Below are 21143 nucleotides of genomic sequence, written 5' to 3'. Positions count from 1 at the left end.
CGTTATAAAAATTAATCAAAATTGTGATTTGGCATTCAGCTTCGCCTTAAATTGAAACGTCTGAACGATAAAATTCAATTTTTGTCGTTCAATAAAAGTCGTTCAACTAAAATCGCTCTGTCTGAACGGGCATAATTCGTAACATCGATTTATATCGTTGCAACGAAATTTTCGTGGAATATCTATGCTTTCGGCTTTCGGTTTTCGGCTTTCGGATCTGTTTCTCTCGTGCACTCTCGTGTTATCGTCTATGGGCGCCCGCGGTTGACAGGTCGCCGCGCTGTTTTTATCCAGAAAGAAGTTTACCAATTTAACGTGATAATAAGGACATTTAAACACATTCAGGATGAGTTTCTCAAGTGACGAAGTAAACTTTTTAGTTTACCGATATTTACAAGAGTCTGGTAAGTTATTTTTGATATACACATTTCCCTTTGTTGGGTGTAGTAAGCCTTCTCTAAATTTGTTCCTTCTCTAAAAAATCCGAATTATAATTAATCTAGTGACCTTTTCTACTAAATACTATTAATTAATATTACATGACAACATCATTCATTCATTCTGACTCATAAAAGTGCCAAATCAGCCTCCAGATATGCCTGCATTTTTTTTAACGGTTTCTATTCATAATATTTATGTCTGTATATTTTGACTCAATCATCAATAATGTGCCCGTGAAAATTTTCACGGTACAGCATGGTCAAAAATATCTTCGTAAGCAAGTTTGATCTTCAAATGTAAACAAAACTAACCTACCCGAAAAGTGCATACACTAGCAAGTGTCTGGTTCCACTTTTTTACTATTATTATAAACAAAACGAAATGGTTTCTTTCTCACAGATTATTTTTTTTGTTTCTAAACTTCATGTCTAGTGCATGTATTCCTGTCTACTTTACACGTTCAATTATTTTTATTTAGTTGTTAGAATCACTATTTCAATGTACTACCAGGTTTGGGTGCTGTGATGTTGTTTTTTTATATCCAATTTAATAATAATACACAGTAGATAATATAGGTTTTGCAAAAAAGGTGATACATCAAAGCCGCCACATGGCTACTTGTCTAGGTTCTGCCTTATCATTTTGTCTTAATTAAAATGATTGGGAGCAGAACTATACATATTACATCAGTAGAATCTATGATCTGCGGAGTAAAACTTATGGACTAATGTTTTAGACTATTTAATAAAAAAATGTAATAATAATTCTATGGATACGTGGATTATTCTTTTATTTTCCACCTGCTTACATTTTTAATGCTAGTTAGTTATTTTTTAATTTATTAAAAATCATTTCATGTACACAATATTCCAGCGTTCTGCCTCTATACTTATTAGATATTAGTGGGATTTTCAGATCTTTGTTTTCCATAAAAGTGTGCTGTGTCTGTAAGGTAGTGGTTTTTAAAATAATTAATTTCTAACCAGTTGTCAATAATAGTAATTAACCAGAGAATAATTGTAAGTAGGTCCTCCGAACAAAAAGATTGTTGTACATTGCTTCTTTATCTGTGTATATTAGGTTTGACTATTTTTTTCCACTATATTCGATTTTTAAATTTAGTACACATTTTATATAAGTATTGCTTGTAGTACCTATTTGATATCTGAGTGAGTGATTTATTCATAATCTCTGATCTCTGGTGACAGACAACAACTTTAGTATCAAAATATCCCACAGTTTTTAGTTTCTTGCTGTACCGAGAACTAGGATAAAAAAATATCCCCAAACATAGCTGAATATATCAAGAAGTAGAAATATGTTGCTCTACTAGTGTATGGGCCTACATCGAAACTGAGTACAACTACGACATGCCTAAACCTGATCTTTTAATTGCATTGTCAAATGGTATATAAGCACAGAATAGTGGAAATATAATTAGAGAAAATATGGGATAGTTAAAAATGTGGCTCACAGGTTAGCCATAAAAACAATCTATTAATTTCTGCCTTTTCCACTTCTCCCACCGCCACCAAGTGTCGAGATCTTTCGAAATATAATATTGCATCAGAAATCCCGAATCATCCCAAATAGCATATTATTCACGCGTAGGTAGTCGAAATTTTTTAATTTTTTGCTGTAACATTGGTTAAGGAAATCATCGTCACTATCATCATGTTCTATAATGTTACATGATTAATAATAGTAAGTAATGTTGGGGCCTGCAATTCCGTACCTTCCACCAACTGTCAAAATGGCGGAGTAACTATCGGTTTTCAGAAAATATAAGCTAAAGTTAAAAGTGATGTAAAACAAGCAGTTAAATTGATTGAAAATGCATTTTGGTTAAAATTTAACCTTAGCAATTACTTTTACTGTAGCAAGTGTTGAAACAGACGGCCTCTGGAAAACTGTTCGTGCACCAGTGACAAGAATTTTTTCCCGCCGACAAACCATTCATGTGCTGCTGACATTGGAATTTCGCTCTAGCTGGAATTTTTTGATATACGATTTAAACCTGTATGCCATGAGAAAGTGCATAAATTTTTTTTAACAGAATCGCTTTCACTTGAAACACTGAGTTCATTTATGATTCCATTTTGGAATTCCCTCAAAAAGGGTCTGATATTCCAAAAGTTATTTTTTTTTTTTTAATATAAATTACAATAATTTACAAATGTAGATATTTCGAGGCTGATTGCGAAAAAATGATTTTTTTTTAACGAAACTTCCCAACTCAATTGAGAAATTATTTCTCGTGTTTGAGTTGGGGAGTGGCGTCATTATGGTTTATAAGATGTAAACTTTCATTAATTGATGTAGATAAAAATTAACATATAGTTATAAACTTAGATAGTAAATTTGATAACACAATATAATTAAGAAAATAAGAAAGTTCATTACAAACATTAAAAAATATAACTTAAATAATATAATAGTTATTAAACTTAGAAAATATAAGATATAAAAATAAAAATGTACTTATTAGGTAAGAAATAATAGAAGGTAGGTACAGAACTGGTAGTACATTGTTCAAAGACCGAGCTGGCAATATTGTATGAAATGGATTATTATTAGATAAATAAATAAATTTTTATATTATTAAAATGCAACAACAATAAACGCATATTTCAAAGCTCATAAAATAACTTCCCTATCTGCTACATATTCTAGTAGAGGAACTACCCACATTCGTGACAATATAAGGCATACCAAGGATAAGAAAAAAAAAATATATATAGCCTTTTTTTAAATATTACATTTTGTTTATATTTTTTTAATTAATTATCCTTACATTCAATAACATGATTCAACAAATAAAATTACAAATGGGCTCATATAATCAATTATGTGAAAAATGTATCCAATGAAATTAAAACTTGTGATTACTGTTGGGTTTATCAAGTTTTATAATTTTTTTCAGTTTTAATTTTATCCGGAAGTGCATTAACCCTACATAACTAAACTGTTTTCATAGTTTCATTGTAACTACACTTTCGTCGAGTGGACTACGCAATAACACACTAGAAATAAATCATAAATATTTAATTAAGATAGGAACTTGTTACATGGCACAAAAGTAAGGTTTATAATTAACAAATTAATATCAGTCTACCAGAGATGTGTTTTATTTCAAATAAATCCATTTCAAATGGAAATGCAAAATGGGTATATTCCATTTTGCATTTTAAATGCTTTTCTAAAAACCATTTTGCATTTTAAATGCTTTTCTAAAAACCATTTTGCATTTTAAATGCTTTTTTGCAACATTCTTCCTACTATCTCCACTCATCTTTTTTTCATAAGCCCCAAATATCAGTCGGTCCTCAACCTCGCTATGAGAGATAATTTACATTTGTCAAATTGCTCTTTGGTAGAAGCCCTGGCAATTGAGTGATACCCTTAGAAAAAATACTGATTCAAATGCTGAATATGGGGCCATGACACTGTAATATTAAATGTTAGATAGCAGTTTCTATGTTTTTACATTGGCAACATTAGTCCCGTGCAAATTCTTTGTGGTTTCATAATCTGTAGTCGTGGTGTTTTTGGATTTACCATCATGTAATATGTTCTACATTGATGTCCATTGTTAAATGACAAAAATTGTTTAAAAATTCTATAATTATTTTAATTGTTTGACCTGAGAAACCATTTTGCATTTTCAATGCATTTTGAAAATAGGTATTTTGCATTTTGCATTTGAAATGCTTTTCTAAAAACTATTTTGCATTTTGCATTTTCAAATGGAAAAGTTTTGACCCATTTCCATTTTGCATTTCAAATGGTTTTGGGGACCCATTTTGCACATCTCTGCAGTCTACACAGTGGACCACACATGTAAACATTATATGGACCACAAATAGCCTTTCTACATCTGGTGCTACGGTGTTTGGTCATCCTCTGGGCCTTGGATGGATACAGGTAGCTAATTTTACGCACGTTTGACGTAGATGGAACCGGAGCTTCTACTGTAGAAGATTCGCCAACATTAACAATAAATATAAGAATATATGAATATATGTACCTTAACAATAAAATTGTTGTTATAACTAAACTTTCGTCCAGCGGACGACGAGATGGTCATAGGCAGAGATGTGCAAAATGGGTCCCCAAAACCATTTGAAATGCAAAATGGAAATGGGTCAAAACTTTTCCATTTGAAAATGCAAAATGCAAAATGGTTTTTAGAAAAGCATTTCAAATGCAAAATACCTATTTTAAAATGCATTGAAAATGCAAAATGGTTTCTCAGGTCAAACAATCAAAATAATTATAGAATTTTTAAACAATTTTGTCATTTAATAATGGACATCAATGTAGAACAAACATATTACATGATGGTAAATCCAAAAACACCACGACTACAGATTATGAAACCACAAAAAATTTGCGCGGGACAAATGTTGCCAACGTAAAAACATAGAAACTGCTATCTAACATTTAATATTACAGCGTCATGGCCCCATGTTCAGTATTTGAATCAGTATTTTTTGTAATGATATCACTCAATTGCCAGGACTCCTACCAGGGAGCAACTTGACAAATGTAAATTATCTCTCATAGCGAGGTTGAGGACCGACTGATATTTGGGGCTTATGAAAAAAATATGAGTGGAGATAGTAGGAAAAATGTTGCAAAAAAGCATTTAAAATGGAAAATGCATTGAGAAAAGCATTTAAAATGGATTTATTTGAAATAAAGCACATCTCTGGACTAAAGTTATTCATTTCTGTTTTATTAGTTTTCTTCGTCATTTTTAATGTTTATTTCAGACTTATTTTAAATAAAAATGTTAAGTAAAATATTTATGGTTTGTAATTAAGAAGGTAGTTATTTCTTTACCTACTCACAAATCTTATAATTTGAGAGGAAATTTTGGTTTTGATTTATTAAATATGCAGTACTAATTTCTGCGCACGTCTAATCGTCCGTGTTTTATTTCAGGCTTCCAGCACTCGGCATACACGTTTGGCATCGAGTCGCACATCTCACAGAGCAACATCAATGGGGCCCTGGTGCCCCCGGCCGCACTGCTGAACATCCTGCAGAAAGGGCTGCAGTACACGGAAGCAGAGATTAGCATCGGAGATGACGGTAAGACCCTGCTATAATCCTAGCTCTTAACTAACCTTTTTTTAAAATTTATTATAGTTATAGAAATATACATGTTTCGCTTTCTAACTACATTGGTTACTGGACAATTGGGATTTTGTTCCGTAAAACACATTTCACGTCATTAATACAGTTAAAAGGTTGCTTATTTCCTTCAGTATTCAAGTCAATATACACTTAATTCTGTTTTTATATGGGGGATATGTTCAACAGAACATTATCATGATTTGTTTTTGGGGTATTATGCCGTGTTGCGCTTCCTCATACTTTAGCCAGCGTTTTGGACACTGTCCATCATATGTAGATTGTAGTGCAGTGTGTGTTTATGTATGTAGAAGTGATACCAAACAGTCGGTATTTCAGTGTTTTAATTAGTCAAATTGATGTTGTTTTCAGCACTGAGTTTCGGTATAGATGTAAGTAACGTAAATAATATTGCGGAGTGGTAAAAATATAGGATTCTAATAAGAGTGGAAATTACCACTACATTTTGTTGGGTTTTAACAGTATTGTTTGTCACATTTTATTCCTCCAGGCACGGAAAATCGTCTCGCCGAGTCGCTATCGCTGATTGACGCCGTCATGCCCGAGGTAGTTGCTAGCCGCCAGAATCAGCAGAACCAGCAAAAGCAGGCCGTGAAGGTGGAGAACCCGGGCTCTGTGCCCTCAGGTTCCACGCCCGGGGGTCCCGGAAGCTCAGGTTCCGCCACGCCGGGCTCCAACAACCCGCAGACCACGCCGAACCCGAGCGGACCGGGAGCAGGGGAGCAGAATGGCGAGGAGGGCGCGGGGGGCAACACGGCCAATGCGGGAGTCGCGCAAGCGGCCACGCCGGCTCCGGATGGCATGGAGGTAGTGGTGCATTACGTAGTCAATTCAATCATTAAATCAATAGCTAACCCTCTCTTTGCTGCCAGGCCCTGTTTAGTAAAGTTCTCTGATATTAGACTTTTTCCCCTTTGTATATATTATACAACAGCAATTATTAGAATGTGTGCAAAAGTTTACATATCATCAGAGATGTGCTTTATTTCAAATAAATCCATTTCAAATGGAAATGCAAAATGGGTATTTTCCATTTTGCATTTTAAATGCTTTTCTTAAAACCATTTTGCATTTGAAATGCCTTTCTCAATGCATTTTCCATTTTAAATGCTTTTTTGCAACATTCTTCCTACCATCTCCACTCATCTTTTTTTATAAGCCCCAAATATCAGTCGGTCCTCAACCTCGCTATGAGAGATAATTTACATTTGTCAAGTTGCTCCCTGGTAGAAGCCCTGGCAATTGAGTGATACCATTACAAAAAATACTGATTCAAATACTGAACATGGGGCCCCGGCCATGACGCTGTAATATTAAATGTTAGATAGCAGTTTCTATGTTTTTACGTTGGCAACATTAGTCCCGCGCAAATTTTTGTGGTTTCATAATCTGTAGTCGTGGTGTTTTTGGATTTACCATCATGTAATATGTTTGTTCTACATTAATGTCCATTATTAAATGACAACATTGTTTAAAAGTTCTATAATTATTTTGATTGTTTAACCTGAGAAACCATTTTGCATTTTCAATGCATTTTGAAAATAGGTATTTTGCATTTTGCATTTGAAATGCTTTTCTAAAAACCATTTTGCATTTTCAAATGGAAAAGTTTTGACCCATTTCCATTTTGCATTTCAAATGGTTTTGGGTACCCATTTTGCACATCTCTGCATATCCATATACGTCTTCATTTTTCTATCCAAATAAAAACCTTTTGTGAATGCATACGTAATATAATGTGTATGTCGTATAACTTTGTTCATTTGAAATTCACTGGACGAATGAAACTAATTTCTACCGAGTAATAAACTCCCATTAACTAAGAAATTTACTGCCGATGAGAATTCAAGGAATTAATCTCTGGAAAACCGTTCGTGCACCAGTGACGAGAACTTTTTCCTGCCGTTCGACTGTTCACGTACTGCTGGCAATGGAATTTCGTCCTAGCTAGAATTTTTTGATTAGCGATTTAAACCCGTATGCCATGAGAAAGTGCATAAATTTTTTTAACAGAATCGCTTGCACTTGAAACACTTTAGGGTTAATTTTTTATTCTATTTTTGATTTGCCTCAAAAAGGATCTGGTGTTCCAAAGGTTAAAGAACGCTGCCGAAATTGTGTATTTGGACATAAAATTTGAGTTTCTCGCCCATAACCCTATAGCAATTTTTTAACTAAATAATAGCACTTTTTACAATGGTGCGTGAATTCCTCGCTTTATTTTTCCATCTCTAGTCATAACTACACATCCCAGATGTTGTGAAAAGATTTTTTCGTATTTACAAAAACCGAATATTTAATTAAAGTATTTATTTAGTTTGACTCTTCTACAAATATTGTTTTTTAATTTATTCACTGCAGTAAACGATCACTTTTTTTTGCATCACTATGCTCTATTTCGATAATATTTAGTGCTGCTAAAACTGTTTAATTATTCTGATTAAGCTTAATGCTAAATCACTATTTTGATTCATCTTTGTAACGAATTGGTTTACATTATGAATACCAAAAAATATGCTTTAGATAAATTGAAGGTTTTCCTATCATTTCGCTTGAGTAGAATACAAATTAAAAAATAAATTACTCAATAAAAAATATAGATGTTAACTACTAAAAATAAATATTTTTTCAATTGAAATGTATGAACGTGTAAAGAAAACAACTTTTAAAAAATAAAGTATTATAGCTAAAATTATCTGTGACAGTTTCACTTGATTAACTTTTTTGCTTTCTTATAAAATTATTTACAAAATAAATAAAAACCAGTTTTGTGCTTGAAATTGAACGTTTCTAGACTCCGTTTGTTAAGCAATTTTCATGCCTATTACCTACAATATAAGGTATACCAAAAATATACACAGTTTTGGCTTGTAGCTTCCTCTTAAAATGAAATAAAATACGGTTAGCCGTTGAATTTAATGCAATATTTACGCAATTTGAATACACAGGCAACCATAGTTTCTGCATTATTCCGTAAAATGTTTCGATGAGCGCTAGATGCCAGCCAAAATGCGAATGATGACGTAGTTTATTCAAGAAATGCGCATACCCCGCTGGTGTCAAATAGGTTGTCACGTAGTTTGCCTGCAGACCGTTGAAAAGGTACGCAGATTTGGCTTTGGGGTAGACCTATTTATTCTGACGTCAATGGTATCACCAAATTTAAAAGATTTACAGTATAAGTATTAAATTCAATTCAATTTGATGATGCCAGATTTTCTGCTTTATAAATGAATCTTCTTTCACCAGGTCGACACCTCCATTGAAATCCCTGCCAGCAAAGCCACAGTATTGCGGGGACACGAATCCGAAGTGTTCATCTGCGCTTGGAATCCGTCCACAGATCTGCTGGCCAGCGGGTCTGGAGATAGCACCGCCAGGTATAATATAACATTTACTTCCTTCATAAATCATCTTTACTTAAAGTGAGATAATGGTCCTATGCTGCGTCTGCTATACTTTATTGGCCTTGCGCTACTTCAGTGGTCTGCGCTTCTACAGTGATACTTCAGTGGTCCTACGCTACTTCAGTGGTCTGCGCTACTACAGTGGTCTACTTTAGTGGCCTCAATTCAATGCAGGCACGGTCTCTCCTCGCACTGCCTGTGGCTGCCTAGGAAAGGCTGTGGATTAGTCTGGTGCAGCTAACTGGACGTCTTTTCTGTGGAAATGCCGCCGAAATCTTATATCTAGCGAGTCATTAATCCTGGAGCAATCTTGAGTTGTTTATTGTAGGTCAAATTAAGAAATCCCTGCTGAAGAATCTTGAAATGGGTTGTTGTAGTAAAACCTCTTTGCTTATAGAACAAATAGCCATGATGGTGTCCAACCTCTCATAGGAAAGGCACAACAATAATAAGAAGCTATAGAAAAGTAGGTGCCCAGATGCACTTCTCTTGCCGAATGCAGAAAAGGCGTAATTTATTAGTAGTTTGTTGGTAGATTGCCACGCCACACTCACCTCCCGCACCGCGCTCCATTCCTGATGACAGATATTTTGATGAAAATTTCTTATTTTCCGAATGACCCAATATTGTATTGTGTGTTTCTAGAATCTGGGACATGTCAGACAATCCTTCCGCATCGCCGAACCAGCTTGTACTCCGCCATTGCATTCAGAGAGGGGGTGCCGAGGTGCCCAGCAACAAAGACGTCACATCACTGGACTGGAATGTAAGACAACCTCTTTTATGTTGCATTCTCTCGACTCTTTCTTTTAGAGAAACTTCAAGGATCACATATGCGACAGTTGCGTAGATCCAGTTAAATAAAATTTCTAGATAAATCTGCAGGGCACCAAAAATTATTACCACTATGGAAGAGGTTTAGAGAATGCATATACTATTTATGGAGGATTTCAAATCCCGCCCTTGGATATAGCGATGGTGATCAAAACTGCATGGTTTACCCGTTGAACTGTAATATATATAATTTATTTTTCTAGTGCGATGGTCAGCTGCTAGCGACAGGTTCGTACGATGGTTATGCCAGAATCTGGACAACGGACGGTCGCTTGGCCTCAACCCTCGGCCAGCATAAGGGGCCCATCTTCTCGCTCAAGTGGAACAAGAGGAGCAACTTCATTCTCAGTGCGGGGGTGAGTTATCCTATCCATACATACATCATCAATACTACAACTCTTTGTTGCCTTTGTCTTTGGTGCCTCCATGGTTGTTCCATCCAAATCTTTATGCCCAAGGCTACGGTGTTGGGAAACGGAAAAGGGCCATGATCCATTATTAGTATGAAGCCGCACGCACACAAAATCGTTCACCCACACTACTGCAAATCACACAATCTCTCCCGGCATAAATAGTTGAAACCAAGTGTTATTTTATAAATTTTTGTGTATTAAGCGCACAGCGCAGTAATGCAAATTTACTGATAGTCCTTACAGTGTGGTCATAGCTCGGAGGACAGCAAAAGAACAGTCAGCATGCTTTCATGCCATATCTTATAATGTTGCTTATTTGATTATCAGGTTGACAAGACTACCATAATCTGGGACGCAGCGTCTGGCCAGTGCACGCAACAGTTCAGCTTCCACTCGGCGCCCGCCCTGGACGTGGACTGGCAGACCAACACCTCCTTCGCCAGCTGCTCCACTGACCAGTGCATCCACGTCTGCAAGCTGAACGTAGACAAGCCTATCAAGAGTTTCCAGGGGCACACTGTAAGTTCACACCCTATCTTCAATAATTTATCCTCAGCACACTGATACACTATTCTGGAAGAGCTAGGCATCTACAAAAGGTCATCAACTGTTATCATATTCTAAGATAATTCGGCTCGCCAAACTAAGAACTCGAACCCGGAGAAACTCATGGTCACTGGCAGAGTATATGGCAGGAGAAGCAGTGGAAGACCAATGCATTGCAGCTCCCCTTGCAGCGCAGTACCTGGAGGAGTAGAGGAACCTTGTTCAACAGTATGAAATATGTACCTCCGTAACTGTATGTCATCTCCCGATTGCCTGCAGTTCCTGCCGAAGGCTGCAGTATTGGCCTCCACACCACCTAAGCTTGCACCTACCTACACTCCAACTCCTCAAGGGTTTATTATTTTTTATAAAGAGTTAACATAATTTAAAATTGACCAGTTAAAAAAAAAAACAAAACAGAAGCAATAAAAAATGTAAAAAAACTTAACCATATTCAAAAAATAAAAGAAGACTAACTAAAATAGAAAAATAAAAAAAATCTGGCGAGCGCAGTTCGTTTGTTTATCTTGTATAACGCAAACAAGTCAAAAGACGCGAGCAGTGTTCGGGTTGTCGCGGTACGATACACGCGCCGTCCGCGTACACCGCTCGTTCAAAAGCATTAAGTGGTTAAATAGGAGTCTCATCAGTGGTCATCTATAATGCCCCGGGAACCATTTTTTTGTATAACCCACACCTCTACCATAGGTCACCCCGCGTGGTTCAGTGGCCAGATCGGAAGAGACTCATTGAAGGAGACCATTTGACCTCTCCAATGGTCTCCCCCAACCAATGGTCTCTCTCAACCAATGGTCTCTCTTAACCCATTGCCTTGGGCCGCAATGGCAGAGATGGATTCATATGTCCTTTACTTCTGAACCAGAACTTCCTCTCCTGAAAAGACAACGTAAAAAAGAAAAAAAAAAAGGAGACAAACAAAAATATAATTTCAATGAAACACTCTTATGGATTAAGGATCAATGAACTGGAATAAAAACTCCATAAGTAAAAAAAATATTACATTCTCATAGTGTCTCTTACAGCTGTAAGCACCACTGCCTATGAGTTTATGTAATTTCATTAACTTGATTTCATTGAAAACTTTCTCTGCATCTTTCTGTCCGTGTCTCGTGGTTCTGCACGATTCCATTACCACACTTACCAGTTACAGCGGTATCTCTTTCCTAATGATAACATTATGTGAATTCCAAATTAGGTCCTTTTTTATTTAGTTTTCAAGAGACTTACAATGAGAGTATGTTACTGTAATTATTGATCACAAAATGCTATAAAACATTCTATCATCTTTCAGAATGAAGTCAACGCCATCAAGTGGGATCCACAAGGCCAACTCCTGGCCTCTTGCTCCGATGACATGACCCTAAAGATCTGGTCCATGAAGCAAGACACATGCGTCCACGACCTGCAAGCGCACTCCAAAGAGATCTACACCATCAAATGGTCTCCGACGGGCCCGGGAACCCAGAACCCCAACATGAACTTGATCCTAGCTAGCGCCAGTTTCGATTCAACCGTGAGACTGTGGGACGTGGAACGCGGGGCGTGCATACACACGCTAACAAAGCACACAGAACCCGTCTACAGCGTGGCTTTCTCACCGGATGGCAAATTCTTAGCGAGTGGCTCTTTCGATAAGTGCGTACACATCTGGTCGACGCAGACCGGTCAGTTGGTTCACAGCTACAAGGGCACGGGCGGCATATTCGAGGTGTGCTGGAATTCTCGCGGCTCGAAGGTCGGCGCAAGCGCGTCCGATGGGAGTGTGTTTGTGCTCGACCTAAGAAAGTTGTGAATGGGCGACGTGGGCGATTTTAGCCGCATCTGCTGCATACAGAGGATCACGTGATAAATTCTTTGTGTTAAGATAAGCAAGATATTTCGATTGGCGAGTGATAGTTAAAACAGGCTGTGCAGCGATAATTAATTGATAACTAATATTGGATTTCTTCAATGACATTTGAAACCTAATGGATCTGGCTTTGCGATAGCAAAAAGTTTTTTACCAGTGCTGTTCTGTGAAATAGTAATATTTTTATGACCACATTGTTTTGACCAATATTAATATGCTAATTTTTGTGTTGTAGCAAACAAACTAGCAAGTATTGTTATTGAATCATAACAACATGCATTGGACCATCAGATCTTTGTTAATAATTATGTTTCATATTTTATGGCACTGGATTTGCAACCGTTTACCCTAATGATCTATTGATTTCTTATGTTTGAAACGATAATCAAAATTAGTGTCTACAAAGTTTTGTACAAGATGAGCAAATGATTTGTCAGATTTGAAACATAATCACTTGCCGTGTTTGAACCGAATGATCAATTGATTCTCATGTTTAAACCTAATGATCTATTGATTTGTCATGTATGCAACAATATGTTTTAAAGAAATGGTCAATCAATTTGTTGTGTATGAAACATAAAAATTTTCAGAGTTCAAACAATTTTTATTTGAAACATGTTTAAACTGAAAATCATTTTCCATCTTTGGAGCAATTAATATGTCATGATCAACCAGATAATCAATTGATTTGTCATGTCTCAACGAGATAATCAGCTGATTTGTCATGGCACAACCGGATAATCTATTGATTTGTCATGTTTCAACGAGATAATCAGCTGATTTGTCATGGCACAACCGGATAATCTATTGATTTGTCATGTTTCAACGAGATAATCAGCTGATTTGTCATGGCACAACCGGATAATCTATTGATTTGTCATGTTTCAACGAGATAATCAGCTGATTTGTCATGGCACAACCGGATAATCTATTGATTTGTCATGTTTCAACGAGATAATCAGCTGATTTGTCATGGCACAACCGGATAATCTATTGATTTGTCATGTTTCAACGAGATAATCAGATGATTTGTCATGGCACAACCGGATAATCTATTGATTTGTCATGTTTCAACGAGATAATCAGCTGATTTGTCATGTCTCAACGAGATGATCAACTGATTTGTAATGTCTCAACCGGATAATCTATTGATTTGTCATGTTTCAACCGAATAATCAATTGATTTGTCATGTTTGATGTCACGTCATATCATACTATCACATTAAAAATAAATCCAATCACGTCTGAACTAAAACCGGATCATCTCCTCACGTTTGAAAGATAAAATAGTGAAATGTGTGCGCGGCTAATGATCGCAGTAGACTTGGTGTTTAACTTAAGTGTATTACGATATAAGTATATTATTATTGTCGTAAATTTATGACTTATTTAAATTTCTGCATTTTCCGTTATCTTTGGTATATTTCTTTCTGGATAAAACCGTTTGTATTAATCATCACAAAAATCCATTAACCTTTTGACCGCGAATGTCTTAACAGTTGAGATGGCAAGAAATCTGCATCTTTGGTTATCGCGGCCAAAAGGTTAACATTTTTTAACATTAATTTTTCTATAAAAATAATGCATAACCCTGTCGAAGAAAAATTAAAAAATAGTCTTGAGTGAACAATATTATATATTTTTTTGTAGTTATTTCAAATCAATGGATGATATCTTTTTTAAAGAAAGATTTTATTTTTTTATACCTACATCACTTAAATTATTAAATAATAATAGATAATTATTACTGATTTATTTTGACTTTTAATATATTGACATGCAGAGCTCGGTAGAGAAAAGGCTTCTTTATCGAATGAAAGATGATATAATGAATTTATAATAATGGTTTTTGGAAAAATATGTATTTTAGGTTTGTTTTTAATCATTATTTGCAAGGGAACATGGCTGCAATATGGGGAGATTATTCTCTATGAAGGATTTTTTATGTAAAATGTTACTTTAAGCATGTTTTTGACTTATTTTAATATATTTTTATATTGTTGCTGGTCTAGTAAAACAGGGTTGCCAAAAACCAAAAATGTAATTATTGATATACATTCTTATTTTGATACAGTTTTGTCTATTTTTAATCAGTCAATGTTAAAATATCAGGAAAAGGGTTATGTATTAGAAAACTATCCTGAAAAAGAATTTTTCAATTTTTAACTCCCTTGAAAAATTTCATTTTTGTTGCATTGGATGTTTTAATAGCCCAGCGACGATATAAGACTATCAACTTACAATACAAAAGTTAGGCCTAAACAATACACATCAAGAAAGTATATTTTTTATGTAGGTACTTAGTAATAAATAATTTGTCAGAATCAGGTACCTAATTTGAGTTCTTGCATAAATCAATAGCATTTGTTTTTAAAATAAGACTATATAATTTCTGAACTACTTTATGAGCATTTTATTGTCCTTAAGTAATATGGATTTTCTGGAGACTTAAATTCACACTATTTGTAATAACATATTCGTTTGATAAACAAACTTAAATAAAAAAAAGACAAATCTTAACATTTACACTATATGATATTTTTTTTTTACTCTAATATCCACGATTCAATCAATGTAGTTAATCTATAACACTTTATAATCCATTATTATTATCTATTTTTTACATGTTATGTTGTCGGTGTAAATTGTATACCGCGGAAGAGGTATTTGTAAAAATGTTCAGAAGGAATAAAAAGTATCTAAGGATATATGCGCTCTTGCTTGCTCATCTGGAAATGGTCTATTTGCTGTATTGACTTTAACAAGAGTACAAGTAGTCTTCTAAGGCAATTTCAAAATGGGAAAACAATGATCAATGCGGCTTGTGATGTTCAACTGAAAGCACCACTAAATCGTACTTTGAAATTATTTGGCTCATAGGGGTGTGGTATTGAATTTACATAGATGATATAATTCTTTCTGTAATAATGAAAAGTGTATTCAAGAAACGAATCTCTTGTTTATGGTATATTATGAAAAAATTCTTTCTATCAACTCAATTTTTCTATGGAATTGGTTTGTGGTTTGTCTATGAGTTGAAAACATGTAAAAAATATATTTCTGTTCACTCATTTTTTCCAAGGACTTGTTTAACTGTTGATTCTCGTCGCCAATCATCAGTAAGCTCTAAGAAAAGCGCAGATCGGACGCCTGTAGCCTTGGTATATTACCAAAGCGCTTGAAAATGATTCAAAATATTTTTTTGTAATATATTCTGCAAATGTTGATAAATATATGATCCTAAAATAAGTTCTTAATTTGGGTTTAATTTAAAACATAAAAAACAGCCTAATAAAACTATTTTAATATAATTATGTCAAAACATGGCTTGATGAAAAGATGACAAATTATCCAATTTTTTTAATGAAATGGCTATTTAAATGCATTATTCTCCATTTCCGGAAACTGAAATACTTTCTTCTCATTATTATCTAACCGATACAAAGTGTCTTTAAAATAAAATGTGCATATTAAGCGTGTCCCTATTTTCTCTATATTTATCCAAATGTTAATTGTTTTAATGCTTAAAGAATTCTTTCATTTAGGTGGAAGACAAAGCATCAATTATTTTTTTTGTTTTGGTAGGTTTCGGGGATATGTGCTGGGAATCGTCCCCATTATCCTCCGTAGAGAACCGCCACTGATATTATTATGAGCACAAGTTAACTGGATTTTGATGGGGTATGCTTATATTGTTTGGTTGACCTGCTTGGATGACATAAGGGACAGTGCATTATTAAAGTACATAGTTACATTCTACACTTTAAGAAAATCAATCTGAAAAGAAATAGCGCAAATATGTATAAACAAATCAAGTTTGTATGTAGTATGATGTACATATATTAAATAAATCACAATTTATAAAAATATGAATTACATTTCGATAACCGATTATTATTTCCAAAAAATTATATTATGCTGGAAAAAATGGTTAACAAAATAAACATACCAATAAAAAATTGTAATAGTCAAAATTGTCTATACTTACCTATTTACAAGTAGTATGGAGAGTGATTTTTCTTTAAATTTGGTGATTTTCCAGATCAAAAAATGAATGATTGACTTTATATCGACTGCCTCCGTAGCGGAGCAGTAAGATCCTTGACTCAGTGCCCTGCGGTTGTGCGTTCAAATCCTGAGTAAATATTTATTATTCAGCCACAAATATTATACGAAATTGCTATTTTAATGCATTCTTTTCCAATTCTGTTAATTTTTCTTACAGTAATTATGTTAAAATAGTTTTGTTTTTTTTTTTTCGTAATTATCCATATTAACAATCTTGCGGAATAGTAAATATTTTATGTAGTACCAGATCTGATTTGACAAGTTCTTCCCAACCTATACTCTTACCCTGGTGCTAAAGGCGAATTGAAACCTTGCTTCCAATGACTATAGCTGTGTTTAGTAACCAGATTAGAATTGTCAGATTCTTCCCAACTTTCCTCATCCCCTTCTCCTTCTCCTCCCCACTTCCTTCAGCTTCACAACACTCTCCAAATTGTGGCAATTGAGACTAGTTTGTAATCACATTAAAAAAATCTAATTTTTAATTCTGGAAAATCAAGTGGATTGTAAAAATGTCACCCCACCTGTAGAAATAATTGATAAATAGCCGACTTTTGATATGAAGCTAAAACGTTATGATATTTATCAATAGATTTAGCTATGTATTGCATTCCATTGAGGGGTATTACATAAAAATAACAATATTTTTGAAATATTTCATAACCCTCTTTTCAAAACTATTTTAGCAACCAATTTTTTATTGAATAAATTGTTCTTTGTACATCACATTTTGAAGAAGAATTCTACATCATTATTACATAAAAAAAAAGTTCATTATCGTCACATTTTAGTCTAGTGTTTTTATATTTAGTTTCATATCTATTTTAATCATTTACTAGATCACAAGTTTTCAATTTTATGCAAGTGATAAACAACCATATAATGGTAGTTTATCACTTGTGTAAAATTTTAAACACGTTTATTATTAAGTCTGAACAAGTATACATTTTTGTTTATGTTATGAATTAGAACATTACATAATTTATGTGTTAATAATTATGTAAAATACATCACATCATTTGACATTCAATCGAATTTTATTTTTTAATACGCTGTGTTTTGCAGAAATTTGTCAACTAGCGCCATTTGGTTGTTTTGACATATGAATGGTCTTCGTTGAACACGGATTCTAGGTACGTTTAAGCTTTTGAGGAAATTGCGATCAACAGTAAAGCACAACGGTCTTTCTTTTGTGCGTCAGATCATGCAACTATGAAACTTGAATTCATATTTATCACTATCGGACCATTGGAATGTAAAAATATCAAAATGGCGCTAACTGGCCATTTGACGTCAATGTTATATTAATTTTAATTTCTGCAAAACAAATAATTTTATTTTTGAAATATATATGTATGGTTGTGAGTCGTCCATAGATATAAAATACACTAGATTAGTTCCCCAAGAGTATTCAAATTCCAAGCCCACTGAGTTAATTTTGGGCCCATTTGAACTAAAAGCAAATCTCTCTTTTCATTGATGAAATGATGAACCTCGCAAAAATTACTTGACAGGTATTGTGGCCATGATTAAAAAAATTCTTGTTGGTCAAAATGTTGATTGAAAACAGATTGACACGAAGCAAATACTGTGGTCAAATATTATTTAGTAACTTACGTGAGACATTTTTTTATGCTCTGTGGACTTATCTTGGTTATTCTATATCGATTGCTCTATGGTAAAGGACTCTACAGTAAATTATTTGGAATAATACTTATATGTAAGGGGGATTTTGCAGTGAAAAAGAAAATAATAATAAATATTTCAAAATTTTTAATTTTTTTATTTGTATGTTTTGTCGAAAGCTGTTTCGTTTTCAAGAATGTGGTACCTACATACATAATATTTATTATGTGTTAAAAATATTTTTATATTTTCAGTAATATTAGGTGTACCCTGTAGTTTTTATTATGCTGATTCCTTACCTTATCTGTTCTTAGAACTTCTCTTTTCTTTCTCAATTTCATAGAACGAAAGTTGTAGCCAATTCAACTTTGGGTGCCTATTGCTTTTATTCGGCGTGTTTCCCGACTATGCATTGATGCCGAAGGAATGACACTAGCTCCTCGGAGCATCTTCCATTGAAATACCGGTAGAACAAGGACAGCATTCCCACGTGACGCCTGTGCTCCAAAGATTGCAATCCGTTTGTTAAGACAGGAGAAGTTTTCGAGTCGAGAGTTTTTTCAAGTATTTTTGTGCTCCAGAACTCCAGAGGGTTAAATGTATATGTTAATGGAAATGTATGTAATCCGTCATCGTATTCAATTCCTAGGAAATGTATGTAGTACCTAAAATCGCCCGGAAATGTGTGAAATAAATTATATTAGACACATTTCCTAGGAAATCTATACATTCCTTAAATATCAATCGGAAATGTAAAACATTTAAGATATCAATGGGTACGCATGGATAGCGGGGCAAGGGGAGGGTATTGCATCGTCTGATCAGGCGATTGCGCTAGTGCGGCGACTAACCTAACCTAACCTAACCCAACCCAACCCAAAAGACTTTTACTTTAATATTGTGACATTTATAATTAACTGTTTGAGTGCCAAAAAATTCATACAGTTGCTTGTAAAATGCCACCAAAAAAACATTATTTTTTATGAAACTATATATTTTTTTAAAACCCCATAAATTCTTTGAATTTTCAAGGATTTCGATGATTTTTTCGGTGTTTTACTAAAAAATATTGGTTTAGAATCACGCGGAGGAGAATCCCGAAGTCCAGGCGTTTCGAAAAAATGAGAATTTTCGGTAGAAAAATTGGTTCCGGGAGGTACATTTGAAAATGAGTAATTTCCGGTGTTACTCTCCATTTCTTGGTCACGATCCGAAGAATTACTGGAAATTCGCATCCTGCGGTTGGGAAACACAGGTATGACATCACTCTCATCAGAGCTACTCTTACTCGAACTTGAATTAGAGGAGTGGAAATCGTCGCTCCCGCTTTCATACATTTCAAAGGACGCCCTCGACGTTATATTTAACTAAAATAAAAAAAATAATAAATGAATCTGAAATTTACTACGGTTTACTACGATCTTACAACTATTAAGATAATATTAGAATAATATTTACCAACGCCGCAGCACCACACCCGACGTACGCGCGAATCAGAACACGACTGACGCAATCGACGGAAATCGACGATCTGCAATCTTCGTTAAAACACGAATCGACGAAAGTCGACGATTGGCAATCAAACGGTTAAATAACTGACTGATTACTTACCAAATGAAAGATTAACTTTATAAGAATATAACAAATAAAACAACGTGTTTTATTACAGAAAACATTCTTTTTATACATTTCCTAATACGATATTGGAATTATATACAATTCCTAGGAAATGTATACATTTCCCAGGATATGTATGTATTTAATAATTTTTAAAACAATATTTTATACATTTCCTAAATAGCTTCGGAAATGCATACATTTCCTAGGAGTTGTATACAATTCCTAGATATCATACATTTCTGGTAACATATACTATAATGGTTTGTACAAACCTACATAAGTGCGTGAAAAGTCTCTTATTTCTACATTACTTGACTTTAAGGCCCGTTCTTGGAAATCGAGACTATTCTCCAGTATAACGATTATTGCTTCCAGTGCAGAATTCTTCGCTGTAAGCTCATCATTTCGGTGTTCGACGTAACGGATTCTGGCCATAAAGTCTTCATATTGTGCGTTCATAAATTGAATGCTTGCCAGTATCTTGTTGTTTTGGTCCATGATGTCGTTCTGTTTTTTTTCCAGGTTGTTTGTTTTGGTCATGACTAAGACCTGAATATCTTCGAGATTAGCGGGGAATGATGATTATGATGGAGCTCCTTGATCCTTAGTGGCCGTTAATTTTTCGGGCGGATCTAAAGGTGAGTTATCGCTGGCGGCGGCCGATCGTGTGTCCTTCTTACACTGCTTACACTTCTGTTGCTCTCGACGTTCTTGAAGGAGTTGACGGTAGGTGCTTTCCTTTATTCCTCCGCAGGCTAGATGGTATGTGCCTTTAGACACCGAACACACAAATATCGACTCGTCTGATAAAATAACTTCAGGGAATACGCGGCAGTGCATTGTGATTGATTTTTAATAACTACGGACAAGATGTTGTTTTGATAAATTTAGTATTTTTTTCTGAATTAAACTAAGTGCGACAGTAAAACACCTTGATATTATTTGAATATTTGATGCCACGACAGGAAGCAATGTAGTTTTCTTATTGAATTTTGTGATTTAACCAAAAAAAACTTTAAAACGGAGTAAAATTAATATGAACTAGTCACACGGATATTGTTAAAGCTACGTGGGTACATCGATGATACCGTGTAGACTTCAGTGTACGAACTTTTTCTGGCGAAATTTTGGGCCAGAATCACAAATTCTAAATTTAAC

The 21143-nt window shown here is 34.5% G+C and overlaps 1 protein-coding gene across 3 annotated transcripts; it reads left to right on the top strand.

The window, feature by feature from the left end:
* Positions 1 to 251: 251 nt before the first annotated feature.
* On the top strand, positions 252 to 20128 carry ebi (transducin beta like ebi). Of its 3 annotated transcripts, none has more exons than XM_089647543.1 (8): positions 252 to 404; positions 5389 to 5538; positions 6092 to 6408; positions 8851 to 8981; positions 9654 to 9774; positions 10046 to 10198; positions 10583 to 10774; positions 12114 to 20128. In XM_089647543.1, exons 1-8 carry the CDS (start codon positions 347 to 349, stop codon positions 12612 to 12614), a joined length of 1623 nt encoding a protein of 540 aa, XP_089503669.1. In that variant the 5' UTR covers positions 252 to 346; the 3' UTR covers positions 12615 to 20128. The 3 variants fall into 3 exon arrangements, with proteins under 3 accessions (XP_089503669.1, XP_089503668.1, XP_089503667.1); XM_089647542.1 differs by having other exon boundaries at positions 6092 to 6411; XM_089647541.1 differs by having other exon boundaries at positions 6092 to 6414.
* Positions 20129 to 21143: the final 1015 nt, after the last annotated feature.

This window comes from Hesperophylax consimilis, chromosome 26 (genome assembly GCF_061612785.1).
Source record: "Hesperophylax consimilis isolate HC1 chromosome 26, BYU_Hcon_1.0, whole genome shotgun sequence".
Lineage (NCBI taxonomy): Eukaryota > Metazoa > Arthropoda > Insecta > Trichoptera > Limnephilidae > Hesperophylax > Hesperophylax consimilis.
The sequence above is the reverse complement of the archived record's forward strand: the minus strand, read 5'-3'. Positions and strand labels throughout refer to the sequence as shown.